The sequence below is a fragment of the Amphibalanus amphitrite genome, unplaced genomic scaffold, assembly GCF_019059575.1.
Source record: "Amphibalanus amphitrite isolate SeventyFive unplaced genomic scaffold, NRLGWU_Aamphi_draft 000289F_arrow, whole genome shotgun sequence".
In the NCBI taxonomy this organism is placed as follows: Eukaryota; Metazoa; Arthropoda; class Thecostraca; order Balanomorpha; family Balanidae; genus Amphibalanus; species Amphibalanus amphitrite.
In genome coordinates this window covers 266328-277553 of record NW_024881784.1, presented here as the reverse complement: position 1 = coordinate 277553, position 11226 = coordinate 266328, and the positions used below count along the sequence as shown (strand labels likewise).

The window sequence follows — 11226 nt, the reverse complement described above, 5'->3', positions numbered from 1 at the left end:
GTTACGGTGTCGTGTGTGAGGTTGGGCCCCATCGGAGGTATTTTGTGCGGTTGTCCAGCGGGCGTGTGCTGACGCGAAATCGTAGGCATCTGCGGCGTCGTTATGGCCATGCCATCCCTGACGAACTGGCTCAGTGCGTGCCACCGGTGGTGAGCCGGCCGCCGCCGGTGCTCCAGCAGAGGGAGCCTGCGGCCGCGGCGCCGTCGGCCCCGCTCGGGTTGAGACGATCCACGCGTGTGAGAAGGCGCGTGAAACGGTTAATCGAGGAAATGTGAGCAGATGTGACTGTGGGGGAGGGGGAGATGTGATGGGTTTGCATCTCCACTAGGTTGGCACCTCATCGGCCGGTGCCGGCTGCTCCGTTCGCCTGGCCCGGGCCGCGGGGCATGACCACGGATCACGTGATCGCCTGAGGCCCGGCGCCGGCGGCTGGGGCTGCCGGCGGGCCGGCTGGGAGTCTGGCGGGAATCGGGACGGCGCGCGGAGCGGGGAGTTCCGCGCTGAGTTGTGATTGCGACCTCGTCGGCACCGGGTGGTGACGGAGTTGTTACCGACAATATATTCAGAGTTTGTGCACTTTGTCGTTTTGGCCAGACCAGCACAAGTGTCTGTCCTTAGTACGCAAAAAAAAAAAACATTATTCCTTGAGCTCTGTGGATCAACTTGCCAAAGCAACTATTTCAATTACCTCTCGTTATTTCATCTAACACATAAGTAACAACACAAACCGTGTAAGTAGTGAGAATTCTGAGTTTCAGAACACGCTACAAGATGTGAACACGAAACGTCAGACACAGCAGAGCTAGGCGACTGTAATAAATAAATTGACTACGCTAACCAACACAGGTGTTTGTGATATGCCTGTCTATTGATAGGGCTGTCTCGATAAGGCACGGTTTAATAGGATTACAGTATCACACTGCACTGCTCCCGCAGCCCCCGACTCCCCGTCCGGCCGGTGAGATAGGACCTAACCCTAGCCAGGCGGGTCGCTCGGCGACTGCTCCTGCTCCTGCTCCTGCGCCGGGGCCGGGGCCGGGGCAGGGGGTAGCAGCTGGACGCTGGACCGGGGTACAGTCTGTACCAGGGTCGGCGGGACGGTCTGGCCCACGATCAGCGGAGCGGCAGACGGCTCCTCCGGCCCGGACGGGAGTGCCGAAGGACTGGACGGACTGGGAGCGGAGGACGGTACTGGGGCGGTGACCGGTGCCGCTGGGACGGAGAGGGCGGGAACTACTGGGGACGGAGAGGCGGTCACTCCAGGGACGGAGGGCACTGGCACTACGGGGGAGGGAGGAGCAGGTACTACTGGGGAGGGAGGAGCGGCTTCTACATGGGAAGAGGGGACGTTCACCACCCGAGATGAGCTGGTATGGACTACTGAGGAGGAGGAGGGAGCAGAACCTAACGCGGTGGGAGGGTCAGAGACTGCCGGAGAAGATGCGTCAACCAATACTGAGCCGTGAGATGACACTGCCGCCGCGGCAGCGAGAGGCGGCACTGCTGGAATGGTATCGGGCGACGCAGCTGGGTCGGGCGGGGTGTGATCAGTTGAGCTAGACGGAGCGACCGACGTCATCGAGTCGGAGAGAACGGGCACTACCGTTGGCACCACCGGACTACTGGGGAGGACGGATACTGCAGGTGAGGGTACCGGGTCGGGGAGAGCGGGCACTACCGGTGCCACCACCTGGCTAGAGGGGAGAACTGATGCAGGTGGTGCCGCGGGGGCAGGGAGAACGGACTCCGCCACTGGTGCCGCTGAGGCACTTGCCGCTGGAGTGGAAGATACAGATACTGCTGTGGTGGGTGGATCGCGAACGTTGGCACTGCTTGGAACGGACGACACCAATGTGTTGGGGGCAGTGGGCACCACTATGACAGGGAGCACAGGCGCCGCTGGGCTGGGGAACACGGGTGTCGCAGCTGGGCCAGAGGTCACAGCTACCTCTGAGACAGTGGACACCGGTACCGCTGGACTATAAGGCACTGGGTGTGTCACTGAGCCGGCAGACGGAGTACCCCCTGCTCTGGGCGGGACTGTCCCCGCGGCAGTGGCGGGGTGCGTGCTCACCGCAGTACCACACAGGGCAGACCCCAACAGCCCGTCCGCCGGAGCCGCGGGCCCGCCGCTCACCGGCGGCGGTCCGTCGCCGGTCGGCCGGCCGTCAGACCCGCCCACTGTCCCCAGCACCGTGTGCGCCGGCCGGGGGACCGCGGGACGCACCAGCTCCTGCGGGCCCCCGTCTCCGGCGTCCAGCGGCGGCGCGGCCGCGGCGGGGTCGTAGTCGCGGTGATCGTCAGCGGCCGGCGGCTGGCCGCTCCGGTCCGGCGCCGAGCCCTCGCCAGCCGCGGTGGCCCGCTCCGGGCACAGGCCGTTGGTGAGCGGCGGACATAGCACTGGAGCTGAAGGGGCATTCGCCGCCTGCCAAACGGGCGCAACGAATCAGTGCACCGCCCCGCAGAAGCCAGGACCAACACATGCATGGCAAAGAGACCCTAGTGTCTATTAAACGCGCTTGACATATTAGCAACACAATCTGCATAACCCAGTGCTGACTGCTGAGCAAACACAAAATCCAACACGTAACATAGACCCTCCGTGAGCAGACACTGTAGGACAGCCCCGCGGTACGGGCCTCGCCGGCGTACGCTCCACTGGAGGTGCTCCTCCCAGCAGGGGGAGCACGAGGACGTACCTTCCACTGCAGGTGCTCCTCCCAGCCGGGGGAGCACGAGGACGTACCTTCCACTGCAGGTGCTCCTCCCGGCAGGGGGAGCACGAGGACGTACCTTCCACTGGACGTGCTACTCTCGGTAGGGGGAGCACGAGGACGTACCTTCCACTGGAGGTGCTCCTCCCAGCAGGGGGAACACGAGGACGTACCTTCCACTGCAGGTGCTCCTCCCGGTACGGGGAGCACGAGGACGTACCTTCCACTGGAGGTGCTCCTCCCAGCAGGGGGAGCACGAGGACGTACCTTCCACTGGAGGTGCTCCTCCCACCAGGGGGAACAAGAGGACGTACCTTCCACTGGAGGTGCTCCTCCCAGCAGGGGAAGCACGAGGACGTACCTTCCACTGCAGGTGCTCCTCCCAGCAGGGGGAGCACGAGGACGTACCTTCCACTGCAGGTGCTCCTCCCGGTAGGCCAACAGGGGGAGCACGAGGACGTACCTTCCACTGGAGGTGCTCCTCCCGATAGGCCAGCAGCGGGATGACGAAGACACTGATGTCGTCCACGGTGGCCGGCGAGCCGTCCGATCGGCGCCACTGGCGGTTGTCCCGCAGCTTTCCGCGCGCGGCCATCACCAGCTCCTGGGCGGCCGATATACACCTGGCGGACACATAGTACCTTTGTTATCGGCCGATATACACCTGGCGGACACATAGTACCGCTATCCGTATAGTACCGTTACCGGGTGATATACGTACACCTGGCGGAAACACGGTACGTAGTGCCTAAACTACCTGAACCGGCAGTCGGCCGATATTAGCAGCGTAGCTTTGTATACCTACTTTTGGGGAAGCAGTCTGCCGCCCCAATACTCCGTTTGCCATCGCGACTTTTATCCCCCCTCCTCCCCCCCAACACAGGCGCTTTAAGCCCAGAAAGGCGCCTGCAAGAGGGAAAAGAACCCACCGACTCATAAGGGTCCTCCTCGAGTCGTTACCATCGCCGCTCTGAGTAGTGCTTCTTATGTCGCCCCTCTTGTAAGAACAGCGCACATAAGAACTAAAACTGCTAGGTTAAGCGCCCCATTGGTTAAAAAGGCGCTCCTCAAACCAAAATTAGTGCCCCATACTAGTGAATGATGACATCTATTTTGCATAATCGTTCCATCATTTCCATCCTCAGGACAGTCAAATCATTCTCCACACCTCAGCCCCCCGTTCCGGACTGGACAGGCACCTGTATCCCATGCGGGAAGTTTCCACAGGAGCACGCCCGTAGCCGGTGCAGTGAGTACCAGAGGGCTGGGTGGCCTGTCTCATTGGATGGGCTCAGCCCAGGTGGCTCACTAGGGTTCCCGCCCAGACCAATATCTCCCCCTGATTCCTATCATCCTTCCGGCCCTGAAATGGTCTCGTCAGGCCTAATGGGCCTAACCCAACAAACCAAACAAATCTATTTGGCAAATCATGGCGCCCCTCGCCCGGCAGGGCGGCGCCCATTCAACATTCATTAACGCGACCCACGAGACGGTTGAAGCGCCCCTTTGGTCAATACTTTTTGTCATCGCTGTTGCTAGAGCAGCACCTCTAGGCCGGTAGGTTGTCCCATTGGTTTCTGAAGGCGCCCCGCGAGCCAGTTTTGGCGCCCTTCTGCAGCGCGTGACCCTAACGATTCTAGGGTTCCCCTTCGAGTCCTTTTTTAGCTACCTTTATTTATTTACCTCAGTTTATTGCACATAGCCTCCAAAACCAGGCCCAAAGTCTGGGTCTGATACATGCACACTAGCACGGCCACACATAGGTACAGTCCTCTGCACACTGCGTGGCAGGCATTCTTTTTTTCGACAAAACCAATAATAATTCGAATAATGTGCTATCGGTCACTCTGAAATCGTAACAGCAAGACGCGCGAGGCTCCGTACCTTAGATTTAGATTATCATGGTATACATTTTCCTTCCAATTTGGCAACAATACACAAAAGTATATATTTGCCCCAAAAACAAACTTTTACTTTTTGTTGCCACACTAGGCGCACACTTTGTTCAGTGATAGACCCAATCGAAAGAGTGGGGCATGGCGCATCTATGTGCAATGATTTCTGACCGACTGATAACATATCCTTTGAGATGTTATCGGTTTTGTCGAAAAGCGAATACCTACCACGCAGTGTGCTGAAGGCTGTATGTACGCACGAACACACACGTACGAGTGAGACAGTGTGCGCTCAAGCAAAGTGCGAGCAGACCACGGACGACACCTCGCCGGCGTTGCAGTTGTGGCGGCCCCAGCCGTCGTAGGCGCAGCGCAGGAGGTGCGGCTCCGAGCCGTCGCAGTCCACCTCGTCCATGTAGAAGTTGGAGCCGCGGCCGTACCTCGCTCCGCCGTACCCCTTGCCCGACTCAAAGCCCAGCGAGCGGCAGAACACGGTGGCGTCCACAAGTCCCCACCCGTCGTCACACACGAAGCCCCAGTCGCCACCACTGACACGCAGCTCCACTGTGCCGACCGAGCAGTTGTACGAGCCCGCGACGCGGAACTCGTATTGACCGTGGACGGCCGCTTTGCACTTGCATCTTCCTGATAAACATTCGAGACCGGTGTCACAGTCTGGATCGCCAGCGCACTTCCCGCCCTCTGATGACTGAGATAAGCGCCGGCAGCTAGTGTTGAGTCGATTCCAGAAGCCTGGAACACAATCGCAAACGCCATCCGCGCATACGGCGTCAGGCAAAAGACAGTCGGCGTCCTCGGCGCAGGGCTGGCTGAGCTCGGAGCGGCGGCGACACTCACCGGCAGACACCTGGCGGTAGCCGGCCACGCACGCGCATACGCGCCGCTCGCCGCACTCCGTATTCGGCTGCACCTCGGAACATTCAGTATCGCTTAAACACGGCTGGCCCAGCGCTACCCTGCTGGGTGGCGATGGAGCCGCGGTGGCAGTCGTCTGGTGGTCGGCGGTGCCATTCCCGTCAGGACAGTCCACACCCCTCGAGCCGGACTCCGTGACGTCCGCGCTGTCCGGGGTGATCTCGTCAGAGCCGAGAGTGACCTCAGTCGTCACAGCCAGGTTGTCCGACCCGCCGGCCGCCGTGCCGTAGGTACCCTGCAGAGATTCCTCCAGAGAGCGCAGACGGGTGTGTGTCTCGGCGTGCGCCTGCTCCACGCGGAGCTGGAAGGCGGCGGCGGCATCCAGCCGGGACGAGATGTCCGCCAGGCTCGACTGGAGGCCGGTGAGTGCCTCGGCGACCCGCAGCAGGGGCTCGGAGGCCGCCGAGCTGACCGAGCTCTCCACGAGCCGGGCCAGCTCAGAGCTGAGCTGCTCCAGAGTGACGGCCGCCGGCACCGGCTCGGCAGCTGACGGCCCGCACAGCAGCGGGCCGAGCGTCCCCCAGAGCAGCAGGGCCCGGAGCATGACGCTACCGTGACTGGACATCGCGAGAGACTGCCCGCGAGGGACGAGAAGCGCCCGCCGCGCCAAGGACGAATCGCTGTTTATACCATGAGATACCGAGCCGTATAGCCATAACGGTCCGGAGAACGTTTATATTATCAGAAACGTATGCGGATAAAAGGATATGCCAGACGTGCTGTGTGGATTCCGTCAAATACTTTGCACTTGTGATAGGCGGAGAGCATAAACTGTTTATGAAATCATGTGTATGAGGGTCGGCATATCTCCTCTCTTTTTTTCTGCGCGTCGGTTTCTTGCTATCGCCCGTCCGGGTTAGGCCATATGTCATTAACATTGTAAAAAACGGCACACTTGGCTAGATTAGATGGAGCGCCCCACCACTCACCAGTTCATAAAAGTGCCTCTGCAGCCGAAGTTAGCGCTCTTCTGACCAGACTGGTGTTCGATTCACCCGTGATTGAATCGATTGGATTGAATATTGAATCAAACAAAATTTGTTGAATCAAAAAGGTTTGATTCACCGTCAGGATTGTTCGATTCACAAGCCATGATTGAATCAAACGCATTGGGAATCAGGGTTTGAATAAAAAAAGTTCATGAACTAAAAAAGTGAAGTTAACGTAGTTCATTATCAACGATACTGCCATGTGATGATAATTGCATGACAACAAAAAGAGCACAACAAACACAATACTATTCCTGAATCAGGGATTTTTTAATTGAATCGAAAAAAGAATCGTTCACTCGTTTTGGCTGAATCAAACGCGAATCATTCCTTTTTTGTTTTTGTTGTTGTTGTTGTTTTTTTTTTTTGTAGGAGTAGCGTTATGGGTAGTGGCAGGCGTTAGTGGTAGGGGTAGAAGTAGGAGAAGTGTGGTCCACACTGATCCAATGTGACACGAGGTAACCTTTACGACCTGGCATGACCGAAGGTGACCTGGCCTGACCCAATGTGAGAGGGGATAACCACCTTGCCCTGACTTGACCCGTATCACCCAAATTTTATCCAACTTAGCCCTCCGAACAGTTCTTTCGTTCTACATTTTCCTCTCCGCGTATCCGTCTGTATCTCTGCTTACAGGCGACACATCAATTTGAAACGAACACCGTTCGAAAGCAAATTGGCTGCTGCCGCATTTTATGACCACGTCGCGGAGCAAGTGGCACAACCGCTTGTCTACTATACTGTTAACAAACTCGGGTCGCCATGGTAACGGGGCACATTTGGCATGAGTATGCATCTAATAACTCATTTTCCCTCCTGTCTCATTTCCTGTCTAACTCCTGCCATTAAATCCTGCCAACTGCTTCCTGTCTAACTCATTTATTTATATGCACTGTGCATTTTTGAACGAATTATTTCAGAAAAAAAACTTGTTGGACCACTCCAAGATTGACTTGCAGCTTTCATAAGCGATCCAAGTTTTTATCAGACTGGCCTAAATAATATCAAAATCAAGTCCTAAGCTGAACGCCCATGCTGCCATAGGTTACCTCTAACGTTCTGGCCCCCAAAATCGTTACTGGCTTATCAGTTATCAGCCAATGGGCGTCAAGTATTGACTTGCGCTGATTGGAGGGATAACTGCATTTGTTGTTCGGAATGCTCACGGCACTCATGACAGCGCTAGCGCAAATGTCTCCACTTTTCGTAATGTTGAAAGGCCAGAGCGCACCCCCCCCCCCCCCCTGCACTGCAGTAAAACGTCAACAATGAAAAACACAGAGTTACGCTCCTGGCCGACATGCAGCTGAAGGGCACACACAGCCCAGGGTACCAGTTACCGCCGACACCCTACGATATACACGTCCTGACGGGATCAGTGCAGTGCATTACCCGGTCCTCCTATAAGGCAGCAGACCGGCCGGCAGGAGTGCTGAGCTGTCCCCCGCCCCCGCTCACCTGTATCGGCGCATGCTCTGGTCGTGCGCCGGGAAGTGGCTGAGCGCCCGTTCGACCAGCTCGGCCATCCGCTGGTTGGAGACCACGTCCCAGAGGCCGTCGGTGGCCATCACCAGCACGTCCGACTCGGTCACGGCCGCCTCCTCCTCCAGATTAATGATGAGCACCTGGCACCGGGAGACAGGGGACAAGGATCATCCAGGGGTAGTGAGCTAACCGAACAGAAACCGAATCGAAATGGCAGCGTGGCGAGACGCCAAAAAAGTGAGAAGCCATGGTTGACGAGTCTCGTACCGGCGGTGTTCGGTGAACTTACCTCGGGTTGTGACAGGAGGAACGGCTTCACGTAGACGTTGGTGTTCTGAGCGCGCAGGTTGTGGTCGCCGAACCCACGAGTCACGCCAATCGTGGCGCACACGCGGCTCTGGGGGCGGGTGGGGCGCGGTCAACAGTCATGGATGCTCGCACGGCCACCGGGGGCACGACGTTCATTTTGACACATAAATAATGATTGATTGGGTGGTGCTATCAGATATAGTGCACACTGCTGACTGCACACTAATAAATGATTCGATCGATGACAGAATATCATCTACAGTCGAATAAAGCATCAGCATGATTTTCTTAGACACATAATTATCACCAATGCCGCGCTCCGAGTTCAGAATATATGCGACGTATCTGTTTCCACTTTTGTCTTCACTTACGCGTTTGCCCTCGCCGCAGACCACGGGGAACTTGATGTCGCTCTCTGTGACCGTCTTGTACGCCCAGCCGGTCATGTGGGCGTCCCGGTAGAGCACGCGCTGGCCGAGGTCGCGCCGCGTTAGCCGCCGGCAGAACTCGAGGTGCGTGAACTCGCCGCCGCACAGTGACGGCTGCCGACTCGCCTGATGATATTCGGAGGATGGCACAGGAAAGGTCAGTGTCCAACGCACGGCACCTGTTTATGTAAGACGCGTACAAATTACCGGAGAATGGCAAACATAATCGAAAATACATCAGAGTATAAGCAAATATGAAACTTTCTAGAATATAGCAGCAACAGGCGGTGTCCGCCTGCTCACCGGCTACCCAGCATACTCCCATGAACCCCCGGTTGCCCACTGCCACCCTTACCCAGCTGGTTGACCCACCGACACCCTCCCCATCCGCACTGACCAGCTGTCTGACGCGCTGCCGCTCCGTCTCGGGCGTGAAGTCGTGCGAGGCGACCATGGCGCGGCCGCGGCGGCAGACGACGGCGCGGGAGTCGCCTGCGTTGGCCACATACAGCCGACCGAGCAGGAAGAGCGCCACCAGCGCCGTGCAGCCGCCGCGCATGTCATACCGGCGGCGGTCCTCGGCAATCTGCTCGTCCTGGCGGGTGGCGGCGCCGCGAGAGTCAACAGAGCGTTAAAACAGAGGGTGCGACATGTGAGAGTGGCACGAATGAAAAAAAAAATGAATAAACATGATGCGGGGCGCTGAAAGTTATGTAGTTGCTTGATGTGTTAACTTATCTCTACATAACTGATATGCTTAGAGGACAGATGTTATATTTTATGTTTTCGGTCGTCACTCACCATCTCGTTGAAGGCGGCCTCGAGCGCGCCCGTGACCAGTTTGTCCACGGAGAGCTCTCTGGACGACACCCAGAAGAAGTCTGTGCGCGCGGCCGGCTCGGGCGCCCCGTCCGGCGGCAGCAGGTGCTCCACTATGTCCATCAGCCGCTCCTGCGGGACACGACCGTCAGAGGCGGTCAGAAAACGCGGAAACGGCGACAGACGGCTAGGGCAGGCCGGTGCCAAATCGGCGTTTACTGGGGTCTTTGATGCGAGGACTTTCAGAAAACTTTAACTCCTTTTGTAACTATATTGGTAGCACAGATAAAAGCATATCCATATCAATCAGGTGCCCGATTCCAGCACTATTAGAATCAATAACCAACTGGTATGATTTATGAATCATAAGCATTGCAAACATTAGCTACACTACAGCCCCATATCATTCCTAGAAACATATGAGTAAGATTGCTAGGAAACAGCCCCCTGCCAAGGGAATGTTCCATGAGCCAATTAATTCCTTCAACTGACATGCACAATGTGGTGGAGCTGGTTGGCGGCAGCCGTCGACGCCCCGTGGCCAGCATGACCATCAAACAGGCCAAAGTAGTAGTAGGGCACGGAGCGAGCGCCTGTGTCAGAGCCTCTCTCGTCCGGCCGGTGCAGTGAGCCCACGTGCAGATGTGCAGTGTCCTCATTACGCTTGCTTTTCCCAGCATTCACTGCCCTGTAAAAGAAACAGCAAATCTATGTGAACTGCCAGCCCTACATCTCATTACACCTAGCTACAAAACTGACATGATTTCAAAATCCAGTCAATCCAATTTTCCTAATCTTTTTTACCCAGCCACCTAACACTTAGGTACTTATTATGCAAAGCTCCACAAAATATCTTAACATTGGTGAAGTCATTTTTCAGAATGTATTTTTCATATTTCATGCAGCACAACGTCCTGGTTACAAGACTTTTCATGATCACAGTGACTCACTCTGCATATCCAGCCATCCAGGGCATGCAGGAGATATCTCTGGGCACCATGATGGGTCTGATTGACCTGTCTGCCGCCACCTGGACCTCATCCTCTGAAGCCAGCCGCAGGAATGATGGCCGGCTGTAGGGAAACTTGGGCAGACGCTCATCGGCTGGTGGTCGAGGCCCCGCAGCAATTGGCTCCTCCTGGCCACCAACAGCGCTATACACTGCCACCCGCAGCTTGTTCAGCATCACTTACGCAGTAGGTAGCTGAGACAGGACACCTGTAATTTCAAGTACCAGGGGAAATGGAAGGTGAAGTGAACGAAATACTATCTGTACAGTATACATGTTTATGCCCTAAATCTGAGGCTGTAACAATAATTTTATGTTGTGCCTTGATTTGTACCTATAAGCATAAGAATATAAAAAAGCAATAGCGTGCATTCAATTCCAATTCGAGACCCACGTAGACTGCTCTCAGAAGCTCTTAGGAATGTTAACTTGCAGAAAATTATCAAAATGAAACCGCATATACCATCTAAACACTTGCCAAATATGGCCAAAAACACCTACCCATCAAACACAACCAAAATCACGACAATGACCGTGATCACAACCTAGTATTCAATGACCGTGATCACGACCCTGCCTTGGACCCAGACCTTGATCCAGACGATCCAGACCGTCCATGACCAAAATAAACACGAAAGCAGC

The 11226-nt window shown here is 56.3% G+C and overlaps 1 protein-coding gene across 1 annotated transcript; it reads right to left on the bottom strand.

Moving 5' to 3' along the window:
• Positions 1-609: 609 nt before the first annotated feature.
• On the bottom strand, positions 610-11130 carry LOC122387550 (tyrosine-protein phosphatase non-receptor type 23-like). The gene is made up of 10 exons (XM_043377854.1): positions 11086-11130; positions 10526-10793; positions 10068-10263; positions 9558-9707; positions 9154-9351; positions 8700-8882; positions 8309-8416; positions 7993-8159; positions 3178-3337; positions 610-2425 (listed from the first exon to the last, which is right to left on the bottom strand). The coding sequence occupies exons 2-10, from the start codon at positions 10759-10761 to the stop codon at positions 977-979; spliced, it is 2847 nt and encodes a 948-aa protein (XP_043233789.1). The 5' UTR covers positions 10762-10793; positions 11086-11130; the 3' UTR covers positions 610-976.
• Between the last annotated feature and the right edge of the window lie 96 nt (positions 11131-11226).